At 36.2% G+C, this 19484-nt stretch overlaps 1 protein-coding gene and 1 pseudogene across 1 annotated transcript in view; one reads left to right on the plus strand and one right to left on the minus strand.

Moving 5' to 3' along the window:
• PIP4P2 (phosphatidylinositol-4,5-bisphosphate 4-phosphatase 2) overlaps positions 1 to 19484 on the minus strand; it is a 55711-nt gene that overhangs the window by 13294 nt on the left and 22933 nt on the right. The window contains exons 3-5 of the mRNA XM_025433564.3: positions 16083 to 16189; positions 14597 to 14720; positions 2747 to 2799 (exon numbers count right to left, since the gene is read on the minus strand). Of these exons, the coding sequence (XP_025289349.1) occupies positions 2747 to 2799; positions 14597 to 14720; positions 16083 to 16189 (284 nt within the window). The remainder of the gene's footprint in view (positions 1 to 2746; positions 2800 to 14596; positions 14721 to 16082; positions 16190 to 19484) is intronic.
• Positions 6775 to 9169, plus strand: LOC125753959 (nudC domain-containing protein 2-like; annotated as a pseudogene).

Raw genomic sequence — 19484 nt, forward strand, 5'->3', positions numbered from 1 at the left:
TCTGACTCTTGGTTTCAGCTCATGATCTCAGGGTCATGGGATCAAGCCCCACGTTGGGCTCCATGCTCAGTGCAAAGTCTGCTTAGGATTCCCTCTTCCCCTCCCTTTGCCTCTCCACCCCCCCCCCAAATAAATAAATAAATCTATTAAGAAAATTAAAAAAAAAAAAAGAAAGAAGATTCCTTAGAATCTTATCTCAACAGTTGACTCATCATTTTATTATGAAGAAGAACATTCAAAGAGAAAACAAATGTAGATACAAGCCATGAGCATTCATGTGATAACAGCATCTTTACTAAAATAAGTAACGGATGCCCTGAGTCCTCCCATGTTTAGCATGTGATTCCAATTCCATAAACGTTCCTTTAAGAGTGATTTTAAGCAGATTTATTCCATGTGAATTTCTATGCACTGCTGTTCCTTAAGTAACTGATACAAATTCTTAACATGAATACACTGTCTTGTGGAATTTTAACCAATCATAGACTATCTGGACATTCAACGTTTCTTTATTATTAGCAAAGTATTGCCACTGTTCTAAAACACTTACCCAAGCAAATCACTTAAGCAAAATCCTTAATCTCACTAACAGTTCCTCATCTGTAAAATGAGGATAATAATTCCTGTGTTCCAGGATTGCTGGAAGGATTACAGCTAGTAGATCTCTGTGTATAAAGTAACCATCACTGTACTTAGCATACACTCTACTAATCACAAGACGTTTCTGGTTTTTATCTTCCGTAGATTTTTATTTAATTTTTTTAAAGACTTTATTTTTTTTAGAGAAAGAGAGAGTGCTAGTGTATGCATGCACCACAAAGGGGCAGAAGGGGAGGCAGAGAATCCCAAGCAGTTTCCATGCTGAGCTCGAGCCTCACATGGGGTTCAATCTCACAACTCATGAGATCATGATCTGAGCTGAAACTAAGAGTTGGGTGCTTAATGGACTGAGCCACGTAGGTGCCACAGAATTTTTAATTCCATAGAATTTTGCATCCAATTTAATCTTTTTGGTGAAGATATTTGCAATTTAATTTTTTTCATTTTTGTGAAAATATAGATAACGCACAAAATATGGATCATTCACATATATTCACATACATGTGTACGGAAGTGTCTCTCAAGTATATCTTTTTCTGTGTAGTATTTGAGGTTGTCCACTTTGCTTCTTATGTACAGATTTCTACTGGATTCGACAAAGTCAAGAATTCAGTTGATTAATTTCACAAATAAATAAAAAAAAGGAAATGTCTGTTCCTCTGAACCTAGAAATATGCTATGAAGAAGTTATCCTTACAAGGCTATATTCAGTTGGAATTAGATCCAGCAGAGATAAATGGAGAAATTTTGTTACACATACTTTACTCAGACACTTCTCAGTTCTTTTCTCCTAGAAACCATTAGGAGTCCCTCAAAACAGATAAGGTGTTTATATCATACTAGGGATCACACTAATTAAACTATGTACTCATATTTTCATTTTTAAAGCTTAACTGTCAACCCACTGCAGTTTAATTTCCTTAGCTAAAGTTACAGTTCACACATATAAGTGAAGAACAATAATTTTTAAATTAAAATTTTGTTATCAAAATAAATATTGTGCAGAAAGAGTTCATATATAGCAGGCCTGAAACAGGTGTCCTTAGAAAGGTCTGCTTTCAGGATTGACCCTTGGCTGGCATCTGTGAACCTAAATATCTAAAACGTTCCCACAATTCCCTAACTGATAAGAGTGGCCTACTGTGCCTAAATTGTTTATGTAAGCAATATGATTTATATGATTTATGCTGAATACCTGCTTTCTTTCTGAGAGTTTAGAAATTTGGTGTGTGCTATGCAGTAGGTGCTGATGTGACCAGCGCCCATAAAAACCTTGGACGCTATCTCTAATGAGCCTCTTCAATAGATAATATTTCACCTGCGTTGTGGCAATTCCCTGCTGGAGGAGTTAAGCCCTTCATGTGTGACTCTACTAGGAGAGGACTCTTGGAAACTTGCACCTGGTGTCCTCCAGCCTTTGTCCCCTGTGTCTTTTTCTTTTGCTGATTTTGCTTTGTATAATAAATCATAGCTGTGAGTACAAATATACACTAATTCTTATTAATCCTCCTAGAAAATCACATTATCTTGGGGTGATCTGGGGACCCACCCCCAATAGAGCTGCCATAATATGTCTTTAATCAAAATATCTCCAATTTTTTTACCATTTTTATACCACCTTTTGTAAATTTCCTTAGGTACGCTATTTAGGAATAGAGGAAAATACACTGAGTAGTTAAGATACATAAATAATTACATAAACTTTGCTCTCAGAGAATAGTCTCACTAGACAGGAAATTTAAAAAGCTAACAACTATCTAATTATAAACTTCCAAAAAACTGGTGCTTCTCCTAAATTACAGTCCATTTTTTAAATATAAATTTTAGATTATTTGCTATAGATTATAACCTCTTAGGACATTTGTAAATCCTCACCGGGTTACTGGTAATATTAGTAATTTCTTTCCTAGAAATTGATTTCCCTTTGGAGAGTGATAATCAAGCCCAATCATTTTCATTTCAAAATGGAACATATTAATCAGCTTAAAGATATGGGTTTCTTTTTGTCTTGGAAAGCATAAATATATTAAGTACGCATTCATCCCATGGTGTATCTTCAAATCAAAATCTACCATAGTAAGAATTCTGCTCTTTAAACTGTTCTCAAGTACTTCCCAGTAGCATTTCCAATGGTAGTAAAACTTACATTTTTTTGCAGTGTGGGCATTTTGCCAGAGTGTTGAACCTCAGTTCCATCCACTGTAAATAAAAAGAAAAGATTGAAAAGAAAAACAACTGAAAACTATCCAATCTGATAAGATGTTTCTTTTAGTTCAAATGTTATCAGGGATCACAGCAGAAGCAACCCCCTTCTCATGGTTATAGGAGCTTTTCCCCTCCAATACTTCTTCCTCTCCCTTAAAATAAAGTTTGGGATTCTCCTCTACAGCAGTTCCCATGACTTGTCCAAAGTTCTGACGCAATCTAGGTTGACTTTACAACGAAATCTGAACGTAATGCTGTAATTAGGGTCATTTCTTTCAGCTTTATGTCTCAGTTCACTCTCAAGGAATAAAAATATATTTCATGGACCTTCAAAGATGTTTTGCTTTTAAATCTTGAGGACTAAGGGCGCCTGGGTGGTTCAGTTAGTTAAACGTCTGCCTTTAGCTCAGGTCATGATCCCAGGGTCCTGGGATTGAGCCCGAAGTTGGGCTCCCTGCTCAGAGGGGAGTCTGTTCTCCCTCTCTTTTTTTTTTTTTTTTTAAGATTTTATGTATTTATTCATGAGAGACACAGAGAGAGAGAGAGAGAGGCAGAGACACAGGCAGAGGGAGAAGCAGGCTCCCTGCAAGGAGCCCAATGTGGGACTTGATCCCAGGACCCCAGGATCATGCCCTGAGCCAAAGGCAGACACTCAACCACTGAGCCACCCAGACGCCCTCTCCCTCTCCTGCCCCGGCCCCTCACCCCTGCTTGGGCTCTCTCTTTCTATCTCAAATCAATAAAATCTTTTTAAAAAAAGTCTTGAGGACTAGTCTTTTAAATATATGGATATTTAAATTCATTACTAAAACACATTTATAATCTAATTATGCGGAAGTCCACAAAGTAAACAAAACACATGAGATGTAGAGAACTCAAGTCAGGCAGCTGCTCTCTGTTCTGTCCTTGCTTACTTTATGTAATAAAAAGATATTCCTGCTATGGTGCAAATTTTCTTCCCTGTAAATGTAGGTAATAGAAGGGGCTACCTTCCTTGTTATTAAGATACTTGAAATGGTTTACTGGTAGGGGGTTATAGCCTTTGAAAGGATGTGCAATATAAATTTAAAGTAAATCTTAATCACAAAATGTCTATTTAAAAATGCTTTTTTTCATTTTTCACTTTGCTTACTTTTCTATATTCCTTCTATATTTCCTTTAGAGTTTTAGGAGAATTCCTTTAAGTACTTCAGTTTGGTCACCAAAACAACTTTTCTTTTATTAAAAATAATTTTTGTTTAAGATTCCAAATCAGGGATCCCTGGGTGGCGCAGCGGGTTAGCGCCTGCCTTTGGCCCAGGGCGCGATCCTGGAGACCCGGGATCAAATCCCACATTGGGCTCCTTGCATGGAGCCTGCTTCTCCCTCTGCCTGTGTCTCTGCCTCTCTCTCTCTCTCTCTCTGTGACTATCATAAATAAATTTAAAAAAATTAAAAAAAAAAAAAGATTCCAAATCACATCTCTTTCCAAACCTTCCAGTTCTAGGTATAGCAGAGCTTCAATAAATTATCCATATCAAAATGTTTTCCACACAATAGAAGATAACTTTCAGAAAGCATTTGATGTGTAACAGTTTCTTTTTCTTTTTTAATTTTTAAAAACTATTGATTTTAAAGAAAAAAACAAATAAATATTTTCCTAGACTTCCCTTTCTTCATTCTTATTGGAAATTCAAAGAAAGTTAGTTAACCTGGAAATGATCTCAGTCACAGTAGGCACATAGAGTCTCCTGATAAATAAAGTAGGGATGAGACTCTACATGAATGCTCATTCTCTTTTCAAAATAATTATTTTTCAACATCTAAGAATGCCAAGCCAAGGCTACGCTTTTTGTGCCAGTGCCAGTAAGTCTTTTTTTCATACTTTTGTAACAAGTTAACTTATTGCAAAGCTTAATAGTAAAAATGCCAGAATTCATGTGCTAGACAAAAATTTCCTGAGTTCTACAGAATATTAAGAAGTGAAGAATCCAGAAATCTTACCAAGTACTTTTTTTTTTTTTCACAGGCCCAACAGGCCCAACCACCCCAACCTGAGGTGGACGAGGTGATGAGTACTTTTTTGAGAGAGAGAGAGAGAGAGAGAGAGAGAGAAGGTGGGAGAGGGGCAGAGGGAGAGAAAATCTTAAGCAGGCTCCATGCCTAGCGGAACCATGCTGAGATCATGACCTGAGTCAAAATCAAGAGTTGGACGCTTAACTGACTGAGCCACCCACGTGTCCCTTTTTTTATGTTACTGTATTTAGTTTTAGGACAGATGCTGAACTTGTAACATCATTTCAAATTTTATTTACAAATAACAAATTTAAGTTTTTCATAGTTAAAAAAAGCAAAGTAGTTAAGGAAGCAGTTATGAAACCCTTGAGCAAAGAGGAACTCAAAATCCAAGCTTAAAGTTGGGATAAGAATTCCAGAATTTTAAATGACCAACCTAAAGAGATGATTTAGTCCAATATTATCATTTAATCATGTTCTTCATTTCAGCATAGATTAATCATGGTGAATTCAGTTATAACTGGCAAACAGCTAAGACCTTATTATGTAATTAGTAAATTATACAGCCAGCAACCTAACACGTTGGGTTTTGTTATCTCCCAGTACTCACTTAAATGCAGCAAACTAAGAACAGAAGAACATCTATTATTAGAAATAATTTTGCCATAATCTATTCAAGTGAATGCAAATACCTGTGCTTTTGAAAGGAAGTTGATTTACTACTATTCCTTTATCTAAAATGCAGCCTCTGTACTCTTAGAATCTTATTACTAGAACTTCAATAGGGGGAAAAATTATCTATTTTCTATCAGAAGATTAAAGGCAACTTCTCTATAACTCAATCATTTTTAGTAGAGGTCATCCAATATTTGACTTATTTCTAACCGTTCTATGTAACAGATAAACTTAGTTTCCCCAAGATATATTTTTTTAAATCAATCTTAGAAGGCCATAAGAAAGTTATACTGCTAAAAATGAATTCTTTGATAGTACCTTACTGGATTTTATTTTTTTAAGGGATACAATAGGTAACTGATGTCATTACTTTGAATTTGCAAGTTAATATCGTTACTATCTGCTATGACACCAAACCATATGTCCTATGTCCAAATAAGGAGAATCTGACCCTGACTGAAGGTACTACGCAGGCTCACTTCAGAGCAAAGTTTGAACCATCATCTATGATTCAGGCACATATTGTAGATTGTGTTACGTTTTTATTGGGGCATGCCAACCCCATAGTCAAGTATTGGTTGACAAACCATCTGGACCTGCTTTTCATCAGCAACAGAGAACACCTGCCCCCAAAGAAATGCAAAATTAAACTCCACTGTTCAGTGTCTTAAGAAATTTCTTCATTTTTCATGCAGGGCTAGCTAAAGGCTACGTATTCCCTTTATTCTTTTGGAAAACTATTTTCTAAGCAACATCCCTCAAAACATTATTCTGACTAGATGATGACCTCAAAATAGCTTAGAGGTTAAAAAATGTTTGGAGGGACACCTGAGTGGCTCAGTCAGTTGAGCCTCGGACTCTTGGTTTTAGCTCAGGTCCTGGTCTCATGGTCCTGAGATTAGTCCCCAAGTCAGGCTCTGTGCTCAGCAGGGAGTCTGCTTGGAGATTCTTTCCCTCTGACCCTACCCCTGCTCTAAAATAAATAAATAAATCTTTTTAAAAAACTGTCCATAAATACCACATTAAAACTCCTTCCTGGAGAGTAACAATAATGCATGCTAAAAGTGCTAAAGAATATACTTGTAAAAAAATTTGTGCTCAGTTTTTTGTTTATCGTAGCAATTCCCAATGACCACGGAACTCTTCATTCACTGAATACCTATTATTATTCTATAAAATGAGTGTTATATTGAGTATACTTCGGAAAACACAAATCTAACTTTTCTAAACATTGGTTTTGTAGACCACTGTTTCCAACCAAGCTGTGAAAGGAATAGTGTGGGTAAGTATGGATTCACAGTAAATTTAACTTTAGTATTTTAACACTGATATATTTAGAAGATGTTATTATAAACAGAAAGTTGTCGAGGACATAGTCCATTACATTGTTCTTTTATCTTAACCCATGGAAATCATTCTCTTTCACGTTACAATATTCCAATAAACCCTCTCCTATGTGATCTTCCAAAAAAGTGTCAGGAATATCTTATAATAGATCATGTTTTTCTCTTTTTGTTGACTCCAGAAGCCTCACAGCTAAAATTGAGGCTAATTTTAACAACTGCATAGGATTAAATATTATGCATATTTATATTCTTCTGTATGACTTATCATGTGTTTCTGTCCTTTTCTTTTTCAGTCCCTGATATTTTTTCATATTCCCTTTTCAATGTCATTGAGCTTTATAATCTGTCTCAATTGTTTTTAGGCCTTGTAATCCAAGGCTGAAACAAGGTAGAGAAAAAGTAAATGAATCCTAATAGTTGAAAGCTTGAAGGACAAAGAACATACTCAAAGGATATAAGACCCTTTGTGATCAGCATGATAATAAGGATAAGGCAAAGTTATTGAATTAGAATTAAGAGATTTGCATCCTATTTAGTTTTTATGACACTGAGCATCTCTCATTAATCTGAAACTCTCAAAAGTAATAGCTACCCCCTAGGTATGTACCATGTTCCCTTAATCACCAAAAACTTCGTTTTCTAGGAATTTTTATATCATCTTTAAATACCACGTATTAATCCAAAACAGCCTTTCCTGCTAAAGAACTAAAATTTTTAATCCTATTTACTGTGCTAATATGATTCACTTGTCTGTGCTAAATATTAAGTAAAAAAAGCTACTTTTAGAAGTTAGTCTCTGGATTGTACATTACTTTAGTAATTTTCTCCCAGGGTGTATAAGGATCTAAATGGATAAATTACCTTTATAAGTAATAAAAAAAATCATGTCACATACATATCTTTTAACCTGTCAGTTTGGATCATTCTCTAGAATTCACTGCCAGATGATTTCAAAAAATTAAATAAGAATTTTTAACAGTCGTCTTTGATTTTCCTTTTTACCTCATTCCCTTATCTACCCTACTGTCAGTATGTCAATTCTCTCTGAAAATCTTTATGCTATTCCCATCCATCATCTTCACTTTTCTGGATAATAAAAGCTAAACATCTAGTCTTGTTCCTCATCAGGCTTGTCCCTATGCAATCCATTCTATACATAGCATCCATTTATACAGAATTAATTATAAAGCTCTACAAAGCTTCCCATTACTCTTAGGATAGTGTCACTTCCTCCAGGCTAGGTACTTCTATGCCGTGCATTAAGAACACTCTGTTATTTCCTACTGTAATCTAACACATTTCATATCATTCTTGTTTTAATTGTCTTTCTTCTCCAATCAGATTAGAAAACTCCATGAGGGCAGGAAATGTACGTTCCTGCTTCCCCAGCATATAGCCCAGTGCCTGGTATGCACTCAGTCTGTTTTTGTGAACATATGAAATCAGCTCACTTATAATGTGGCTGTAAGATTACCCATGGCAAGGATTTAGAATACAAAATATAACTGAACAAAATGCAAATGTAAGGTAATTATGGAGGGAAGTTCTCCTAAGTTGAAATCTGTTTTGAAGATTTAAAAATAGCATCTCGGGGATCCCTGGGTGGCGCAGCGGTTTGGCGCCTGCCTTTGGCCCAGGGCGTGATCCTGGAGACCCGGGATCGAATCCCACGTCGGGCTCCCGGTGCATGGAGCCTGCTTCTCCCTCTGCCTATGTCTCTGCCTCTCTCTCTGTGACTATCATAAAAAAATTTTAAAAAATAAATAAATAAAAATAGTATCTCAAAATATAATTTGTTCACATATAAGAAAGAAAATAATAAATATATTTAACTTAGTCAAATCACTTGATGTCTATCAATTTGTACAGAGTGTATTGCCCTGTGTTAAAGCAGTATAACCTCGCTCCCTGGGGCTGCAGTGGGGAAGCTACTGGAGAATGTTGGCCCTGTTTGAGGAGCGCAGTGGGGTGGTTCCATGTGGGATGCTGTGGGGCCAGTGGTACCAGACCTTGAAGGAGGTATTCACTGAAGTTCAGGTGCCGCCAGGCAAGCCTATGCAGGACATCCAGTGTGGCCTACAGAGTCAGCACGTGCCACTGGCCCTGGGTGGTCGCAAGATGCCTAAGGGCAAGCTCTTTGATTCTACAACAGCTGATAAGGGAACAGAAGAATGGTCCATATTGTTCACAAAGACAAAAAGAGATGCAGCAAATTGCTGGATTTTTCTAGAATAATGAATATGCACCTGAGCCCTGGGTGTTAAGACTAAATGCAGAAAAAACTTACATTTGACTTCAGTGGAGCAGAGATCTCAGGAAACTACACTAAAGGTGAACCAGATTTCTCAAATCTTTTTTTTTTTTTAAGATTTTATTTATTTATTCATGACAGACACAGACAGAGAGAGGCAGAGACAGAGGCAGAGGGAGAAGCAGGCTCCATGCAGGGAGCCCGACGTGAGACTCGATCCCAGGTCTCCAGGATCACGCCCTGGGCCGAAGGCAGGCGCTAAACCACTGAGCCACCCAGTCTGCCCAGATTTCTCAAATCTTGAGAAATAACCACTACTTGTTTTTGCTGCATTCTGTGGATCCCAGTAGATGTTGCTCATTTAATCAAAGGAACAGATTATGTGGTAGAAGGAAAATGTGGACACCTGCAGTTAGCAAATTGCAAAATATCTTTAACTATGGCTCTAAAAATTGCATTCAAATATGACTTACATAGGAAACATATACTGTGAACACTATTCTACTAATATAGAGTAACTTATTTTTGGACTTGTGTCTAGGCTCAGCATGAAGTTTCATATGCTGCATTTTACTAATTTCATACTTAACCTGTAATTTTTACACAAAAAAAATTAGGGTACAGATCATGTGAAATGACTGGGTGCCTTCAGGGACAACTAAATTTTTTTTCAATAAGTGTAATGCAGAAATAATATCCAATAAACTTTTCTAAATAGGAAAAAAAGCAGTATACGGTAATTTTCAAAAGAAAGTTTGTTAATTACTCCCATCAACTATATTCTCTAATTTATGTACTTACTCACTGATTTAATCGATAAAACATAAATATAAGAGAGATTTATCTTTTCCTACTAGTTCTGAAAAATCCTACCAATTCTGATTAAGTATAGTAAATCAGATAGATGCATGCATTTCCATTTCCTTTCCCAAACTTGGCCAAAATGATAGTAAATGAATTTAAAAATATGTAATACCATAAGGATAAAGAGGAGAAATGGCCTCAAATTTTTGGACAATGGAAAGCTAGCGGAGACTTGGCAGCTGGCTTAGTGAAAGGGATGCTGAAAGTTGTCTGCCAAGAGATATGTCAATGCAAAGCTGGTTCACACTGACGAAAGACAGAGCGATTGAGGCCATTACATGTTTTCCAAGATGGGGCCAGAAATAGTGACACAAGCAGCAGTGTCAGTTGTAAACTCTTCCCCTACACATGACAAAACCAGAAAGCCTCATCTCCCCAGTGCATGCAAGAAAAGAGGAATTTATTCTGAAAAGAAACTGTACTAGAGAGCTTATGGACTTAGAAACACCAGGCATAGCAGAAGGCAAGATAAAACATCCTAAAAAGAAGGGAATTAAGTTAAAGTCTGTGGTTTGAACACTGGATGAGACCTTCTTCTCATTATCTTTCTTAACTCCCAAATGCTGTCTCCCAGCATATTACTCACAAGAAACAAGAGGATTGTTTCCCAGAGAAAGTTGCCCTCAAAGTAGACTTCTTGAGGAGCACCTGGGTGGCTCAGTTAAGCGTCTGCCTTGGTCTCAGGTCATGATCCCAGTCCTGGGATGGAGTCTTGCATCAGGCTTCCCTTCTCAGCAGGGAGTCTGTTTCTCCCTCTCCTTCTGTCCCTCCCCCTGCTTATGCTTGCTCTCTCTCCCTCTCTCTGTTAAATAAATAAAATCTTAAAAAAAAAAAAGACTTTTTGATACTAAGAGTTGACAGTTCTTCAAGAAATGAGAAAAAGGAGAAGAAAAAGAAGAGGAAGAGGAAGAAGGAGGAGGAAGTGGAAGGAAGGAAAGAAGGAAGGAAGGAAGAAATGAGAAAAAGGAGAAGAAAAAGAAGAGGAAGAGGAAGAAGGAGGAGGAAATGGGAAATGGAAGGAAGGAAAGAAGGAAGGAAGGAAGGAAGGAAGGAAGGAAGGAAGGAAGGAAGGAAGGAAGGAAGGAGCTTAACTTCTGCTGCATGAGAACAGCTTTCAATCAGTGACCAACCCTCAAATATAAATGAACCTGTCAGTAAAATCTCTATCACAAAAAAAAAAAAAAAAAAAGAAAGAAAAGAAAAGAAAAAGAAAAAGTGGGGGAGAAAACAGAAAACAGAGACAAGGCATAAAGAAGAATAATACTTCAGAAAAAAAGACAGAATTAATAGTTTCAGAAAGATGCCATAGAGAAGAGAATGCTCTTTAGGAAAAGGAAGAAAATAACCATAGAACAGAGGAAAACGCTTCAAAATTAAAAATTAAGTTAAATAATCTGAAATTAAAATTTAGAATTAAGTTTAGAAGGCATAATTGGGGAAGTTTCCCAGTAACTAAAGGAGAGAAAACTATAAAGAAAATGTTAAAAAAAAAAAAAAAAGGAAAGAAAGAAAGAAAAGAAAACAAAGGGAAAGGAAAAAGGAAGGAAAGGGAAGGAGAAGGGAAAGGGAAGGGAAGGAGAAGGAGAAAGGGAAGGAAAGGGGAGGGGAGGGAAGGGAAGGGAAAGGAAAGGGGAAGGGAAGGGAAAAAGAAAGGGAAGGAAAGGGAAGAAAGGCAATAATTCAGATGATCTAATATAAAGGATTCTAGAAAGAACGAACAAAGAAAATAATGTGGACTATAAGAGGGCCCACTAAGTACCCAGACAATGAGTTAAAACATATTTTCCCTAAGACACATTTTTTCTTCACATTTTTAAATTTGAGTATAATTGACATATAATGTTACATTAGTTTCAAGTGAACAACTGTATTAACTATATTCCCTATGCTGTGCCTTTTATTCCATGACTTCTTCATTCCATAACTGGAACACTTTCTCCCACTCCCCTTCATCACTCAACCCCTACACCCCTCCCCTCTGGCAACCATAAGTTTGTTCTCTGTATTTACGGGTCTGTTTCTGCTTTTTTATTTGTTTGTTCATGTTTTGTTTTATAGATTCCACATATAAGTGAAATCATTGTCTTTCTCTATCTGACTTATTTCACTTAGCATATCACCCTTGAGGTCCACTCATGTTGCTGCAAATGGCAAGGTCTCATCCTTTTTCATGGCTGTGCAATATTCCTCTGTGTGCATGTATGACATTTCCTTTATCCATTCTAAGACAAATTATAATGCAATTTCAGAGCACTGGAGAAAATGAAAGAAGAAAGAGAAAATAAAAAGAAAAAAAGTCAGATAGAAAGGACATAGAATCAGAGTAGCAGTTGAATTTCTCATCATCAATGGAGAAAAGCCTTTTAAATTTTTGAGAGGAAGCAATTAGCAACCTATAATTCTACAGCTGGACAAATTATAAAGTAAATGTGAGATTAGATTCAAAACTGTTTACGGGGTGCCTGGGTGGCTTAGTCAGTTAAGTGTCTGCTTTCAACTCAGGTCATGATCCCAGGGTCCTGGGATCAAATCCCACACTGGGCTCCCTGCTCAGTGGGGAGTCTTCTTCTCCCTCTGCCCCTCCCCACTGCTCATGTGCACTCTCTCTCTGTCTCTCTCCCCACCACCAAAAATAAAATCTTAGAAAGAAGAAAGAAAGAAAGAAAGAAAGAAAGAAAGAAAGAAAGAAAGAAAGAAAGAAAGACTGTTTAAGTAAAAGGTCTCAAATTTACTTCCTTGCATCTTTTCTCAGAAAGCTATGAAAGGATGTACTACACCAAAATGAAAGAATAAACTAAAGACTGTGAGGATGGCACAGAATCCAATACAGGAAAAGGAAAAAGGAATTCCTAGGATAATGATGAAGAGAAATCCCATGGTGGCAATTGTATAGCAAGAAACTTCAATAATAATAGTAGATTCCCTGATGTGTTTGACTATATTGATAGCAATTTTATAGTTCTATGAAAGAGTATGGGAAGAATTAATGATTTGTACATCGGAAATTAAACAAATTCAAAAGGAAGAGGGACAATTATTCTTTTTTTAAGTACTCTACTTTCAATGTAGGGTTCAAACTCATGACCTGGAGATTAGGATTTGGATGCTCTACTGACTGGCCAGGGCACCAGCCAGGTGCCCCAAAAGGAGGACAGACAATTATTAACAAATTCAAAAAAATTTTAAAAACCATACAGTACTGAAATATAGTATATTACTTTGCTCAGCTGTAAACATAATTTACGTAATCATAAAAAAATGTAAACACTAAGTATTAACTGAATAAAATATTAAAACTCTACTGGGACCATGGAGTCAAGAGAAAGACTATGAGTGGGGGAAAGGTGCTATGAATGCTAAATCCTCAACCTCCATTGTACAGGGTAATAGGTAATTATCTAAAATTGCCTAATTAAAGATAAAAAAAAGGATAAGCAAAGGATTTAAACACATGTTGGGGGCAGCCCTGGTGGCGCAGCAGTTTAGCACCGGCTGCAGCCCAGGGCATGACCCTGGAGACCCTGGATCGAGTCCCATGTCAGGCTCTCTGTATGGTGCCTGCTTCTCCCTCTGCCTGTGTCTCTGCCTCTCTCTCTCTCTCTCTCTCTCTGTCTCTATGAATAAATAGATAATCTTAAATCAATCAATCAATCAATCAATCAATAAACACATGTTGGTAAATACCAGCAGAGCAGCTGAAAGAGTTCAAAGTAACTAGGGGACAGTATATAGGGATGACCATTATTTTCCCTATAAGCTTTACAATCCTACTTGACATTGAAGTTATGTACATGAATCATTCTACTAAAATAAAAATCAGAAGGGAAAAAAGCAAATTATCTACACTTTCTTAAACAGGTTCATCTCTTAGTTTATCCCAAAACAGGAGATCTTGTCATGGAAGACTGTGACCTCAGCCCTGCCTGTGTTCATACTCTGGAAGTTTTCATTAATACTTAGGTTCTAAGGAAAATGTTTTGTCTCCTTATGAAGGCTGAATAACAAAAGGAAATCTTCCTGACAGAGTAAAGCATTATGAAATTAACTTTTAAAAATCAACTTAGGGTTAAAGTTAAAAGTAGTAAAATAAGAACTCCTGTCACTTTTGCTCCTATCTTACTCCTATCTTCCTACTTATACCTTCTTGTTTTTTTTAAAGTATTTTATCTAATTATGTACATCAGAGTTAACTCCCTTGACTCCAAGTTTAATTTTTAAAAATCAGAAAACATTTGATGCATTATAAGAAGAATTCTTCTTGAATCTAGAAACTGTGAAACTGGGCCACTACATGAGACTTTGCACTTTGTTTTCTGCTAAGGAGGTGAGAGTTTTAGCCACGCACCAAGCCAAGACACCCATGTTGCTAAGCCCAGAAGGAAAGGGCACTGTTTCTCATTAGCCTACCCAGAGAGGCCCCTTTTAGCAAATGAACCAATCAGAGGATGTGCCTTTTATCTAATTCGCAAAATATGCAGTATATCCTAGCTGCACCTCTGATTAACTGTCTTTCTTAAAAAGGTTTTCTTTTAATCTTCTGATTAATTTGCACTCAGATAAAACTGTAAGACCATGAGCAGTAGTTGAATATGTGATCATGACCTACTTTTATGTCCCTATGACATACTGATGTCCCTATGGCAAATGTCTGGTTACTTACCAGGAATGTGTTTCCGCAATGCCCACAGACAACCCTTGTACCTTCTGGCTGGACTGGCAATGCAGGTTGAGCAGGTTGTTCTTCAGAAATAAGCATTACCGGGCCCAGGTTAATTATGCGTCTACTGTAGAGAGAAAGGAAACAGCTTTACTATTCCATAAATGGACTGAGGGCAAAACCTGTAATATATGGCATAGCACTGGAAATAGATTATACTTGTTTTACATATTGTCAGGCTTTAAAGCCAAATTCACAGAAAGTAGCAATAATATTTCAAAAGCAAAAAAAAATGAGGATTTTTAAATATTTGTGATGGAAATCATATATTATGGAGTTGGTTCTAATCAATGGCCTTTGGAACCATTTCACTGCCATTTCCAAGTTCTTACAAATTCAAATCAGAATAGTTTTTATCCTTCTCTATCTAGGAAGACAAGTTGAGTTTGGTAGGAGACTACACAAGTTAAAATATGCTACATCAACAAATATGCATGTGCCATGAAGGTACCAAAGTGCTGAGTCACAACAAAATTTCTCTGGGTAGCCTGGTATTCTTTGATGTCTATTTAACCAGAGTTGGGCAAAAAGGAAAATGAGAGGTTTTTTCCCTTTCTCTTCCCCAGTCTACCATCAGATGGGGTTGCAAACAATTCATATAATGGTCAAAGAGGCAGAAATCACAGAAAAAACAGAGTTAAAGTCTTGATATACTTCTATCTGGGGATATCTATAATGGCAGTTGATAAAGGCAAAAAGCTCCAGAAGTTAGTGCATAGATTATGTTCAGCAGAGACTAGTACAGCACACAGTGAGGGACACGATGACTAAAACACTTCCAGGTTATGATGAATTACATAAAAGGTAAACTAGGTGGTTAATTTTATTTTTTTTATTTCTTTTTTTTTGAAACATCTTTATTTGAATTGATCTTAATCACTTCATATACATATTACAGTTGGGTTCACCTCCCTTCACTGATATAACCCACGCAAGAAGTGGCTTGCAAATAGTGTTCTTAGAAACACCTTTTTTGCAACTGTTTAAACACTTGACTACATGTATTACAGAAAGGGTTTATTCCATTTATTCAGATAACAAAGGTCTGCAGGTTGCAACTAGGGAGCTCATAAATACCTTTATTAAAAGTATTCTTAAGAACTTCACTATATACATAACAATGGGGATAAGTGGTTACTTTTAAATAAGTTTAAGGAGTCACTAATTTATTACAGGGCATTAAGTACTTATATAACATCAAGAAAACTTTCATTGCTCATTCAATAATATTATATCTTACAAATACCTGTGACCATTAATTTCAAACTAATCACATCATTCCTTCAACAAAGAAAAAATAATAATCTTGGCCCTGTAATTACTTTAAGAACAAAGACTCTACTTAGAACAAAGCCTGGCACATAATGATCTCTCAATAAGTACTTGTTGGATGAACAAATGAATGAATGAATGAATTTTTATCTCTTACCAGTTAGGTCTCGGACATCCTATTCGCCGAGATGTGTCCTTACAAATGAGGAGACAATTACAAGGGCATCTAACATATTTCTTCCCTGTTGGGGGGTTTTTGATTGGCTAGATAAGGGAAGAAAATGCAAACACAGCAAATTAACCAAAGGACAGATTGCCAAAGCTTGTTTGTATATAAAAAGGAAGTGGTTTCTTAAAAACTTAGGTTTCCCATAGTGCTACCAAAGTACTGGTTAAGGAAAAATGCACCATACATGGTGTTAAATAGCTCAAATGTTGGCAAGCACTCTAAGAAATTCTGGGGCTGCAGAGATGTAATTGTGAAGGGCTTATTTCGAAACTAGCTTGCAATGCCCTTTTAATATGAGAAGAAAATTTAAGTTCACAACAAGAATTGTTTTCCCAAAAAAAAAAAAAAAAAAAAAAAGAATTGTTTTCCCTTTAAACTTTTAAGACCAAAGTCACCTATCTGTCCTACCAGGTGCAAACATTCACTAAAGGTTCTTGCACCTCTTTGGGAAGAGCACACTAGTGAGCAAAGAGGAGTATATAACAAATTTGAACTTTTTTTTTCTGTCTAGAATATAAAAAGTGATTAATTTTATTACGTCTTTTAAAAGCAAACAACTTGCAATAACTCTTAATGCTACCATTTTTTAAAACTTTACAGAAAATTTAAAAGCAAGAATAAACACCAAGGAAAACACTCCTTTAAATAAGGACTTAGGCTTGTAATGTAAATAACCTATGAGGCAATGAGAGGATTAGATGATCACTCCTGGGCATGCTTGCCAAAAATGTATAGCTTGAATCTAATCATTAGGGAATAACAGACAAATTCAAACTAAGGAACATTCTACAAAACACCTTGCCTGTACTCTTTGAAAACGTCAAGGCAATCAAAGACAAAGACTACGTTTCAGATTAAGGGAGATTAAAGAGACAGTATCCAAATACAACATGGAATTCTGGATTCACTTCTGGATCATATTGTTGGTTGTTTTTTTTTAATGGAGTCATTGAGCAAATATGAATTAGGTCCAAAGATCAAATAATAGCCATTGTATTAATGTTAATTTCCTGCATTTGATCATTGTACTATGATTATATAAATGAATGTCCTTTTTTTTTAAGGAAATTCCCCTTAAAATGTTTAGGGGTAGAAGACCCTCATGTCTGCAATTACCCTAAAATATCTTTAAAAAAAAAAAAGATTATGTATTTATTTATTTAGAGAAAGCTAATGTGACAAAATATTAATGCATTTGGGGAATGTGAGTACAGGGTCTGTGGGAATTCTCTGTAGATAATATGTACTATTATTTCTGTAACTTTTCTGTGTATCTGTAAGGTATTTCAAAAAAAGATTTAAAAATTTAGGTAAATAAATTTTTATTTATTTAGAAAAATAAATATGTTAGAAATACATAAAAGTTAGCAATAAGTCATCAACAATTTATTAAATTATATTACAGATAAAACCTGAATATCTAAAATTTATAAACATCCAGAAAGTATTACTAGCCAATCTAAAATATCAAGAAACCAGAACTTGGGTTATTTCCTGTGTATCCAAATTTTCCAATTAAGTAAATGTGTACTTGGTACATGACAAGATTTTTTACTTTTTTTTTTTTTTTTTTTTTTTATTCCTACCTATTTCTCGACCTCAGCTCCCTCATTTACAAAACAAGGCTAATGAACTAGAACTGGTCTTTAGTGCCGGCCCATGCCTCCCATGTCTGATCTTCAGGGAAACAGGGGTGAAAATGGCATTGTCTTTATGCATAAGTTCTAATATTCTTACTTAGTAAAATGAATTTGTATTTGTCTGGTGCTGTGCTGGGCACTTTACCCCTGTAATCCCAAGAGCAACCCTATTAGGTAGATGTTATTATTATAATACCATTCTATATATGGAAACCACAGGGTGGGGAAGGTAAGTCCCAAGGACTTATCTTGATAGCTACCAAGTAGCAGAACTAGGATGCAAACCCCAGTTCATCAGCCTCCAGATCTCACTCATAATCAATCACACAGCCAGTTACCTCTACTATTCCTCCAGAACGTCTCAACTTTTCTATTAACTTGTCCTAGAAATTGCTTTTTCCCTTTATTTGAAATTCTGGATTCCCTAAGTCTTTCTAAAATCTGTCCATCTTTTCTCTCCCCCACCTTCTCTCCTTCCTCTCCCAATTTTATCTACTGAAATAAGGACTTCATTAGCTGTGTTTTTTTTGCTTTGTTATATTTCATTTTTTTAATCTCCTTAGGAATGTCAGGATCCAACCAGAGTTGGCTACCCAGGAGAACAGACACAGTGATCTCCTGTTTTAGGTGACATGAGGATGAACTACAGTGAAACTGAGCAAGGGATAGTGACCATGAACAGAAGGGAGCTGCTCTGTTGGACCCTGGTCCATTTACCTCTTCTTTTCAACCCAGAATTTCTCCAGAGAAGCTGCTAGTTGCCTAACACATCTTCACTCATAAATTTAAGATCATATCACATTGCAAACATTGGCAAGTCATCTGTTAAAGCACTCTTCACACACATTTTCCCTTCTTTTCCTTCCCTGTAATATAACTGATTCCACACAAGGCAATGTAATTATTAGATTAAATATTAGAGAAAATATTCATTTTCTGTAGAATATTGAGAAATACTTATATTTCCTTATTTAACAGGAGTTCTAATGATATAAAAATGTCAGCATAACTTACTCTGTGTCCAGAAATAGCTTATTTATACCCAAATCCTATTGTTCCAGTATAATGAACTTCTGAGTAGCCAGATTGAGGCTGTTGGCTAAATCCATAGCTTGTTCTGTTCACTTCCAAGGGTAAATCGAAGGCTTTAAAACTTTTTTTCTACTCATTAAAGAACAAAAGTTTGTAGGGGTGACCGAATAAGAGAAAAAAATCAACACTAACATCAAATCCAAAGTACTGGGTTGTTGTGTTTTTTATTATTATTATTTTTTAATTGCCATCTATGCCTGACAACTCTTATTTGGTTGCTAGCTCCAAAATGAGCACCATGGAGGTTAATGCTAAATTTGCCAGTGAGTGTTCAACCTAAAAAGAAAATAGCTGGTTTTGGGATCCCTGGGTGGCTCAGCGGTTTAGCGCCTGCCTTCGACCCAGGGCGTGATCCTGGAGACCCGGGATCGAGTCCCACGTCGGGCTCCCTGCATGGAGCCTGCTTCTCCCTCTGCCTGGGTCTCTGCCTCTCTCTCTCTCTCTCTCTCTCTCTCTCTCTGTCTTTCATGAATAAATAAAAAAAATCTTAGAAAGAAAGAAAGAAAGAAAGAAAGAAAGAAAGAAAGAAAGAAAGAAAGAAAGAAAGAAAGAAAATATCTGGTTTTGTAGGTATCGCCTCTATTTACACAGTAAAGTT

This window comes from Canis lupus, chromosome 29 (genome assembly GCF_003254725.2).
Source record: "Canis lupus dingo isolate Sandy chromosome 29, ASM325472v2, whole genome shotgun sequence".
Lineage (NCBI taxonomy): Eukaryota > Metazoa > Chordata > Mammalia > Carnivora > Canidae > Canis > Canis lupus.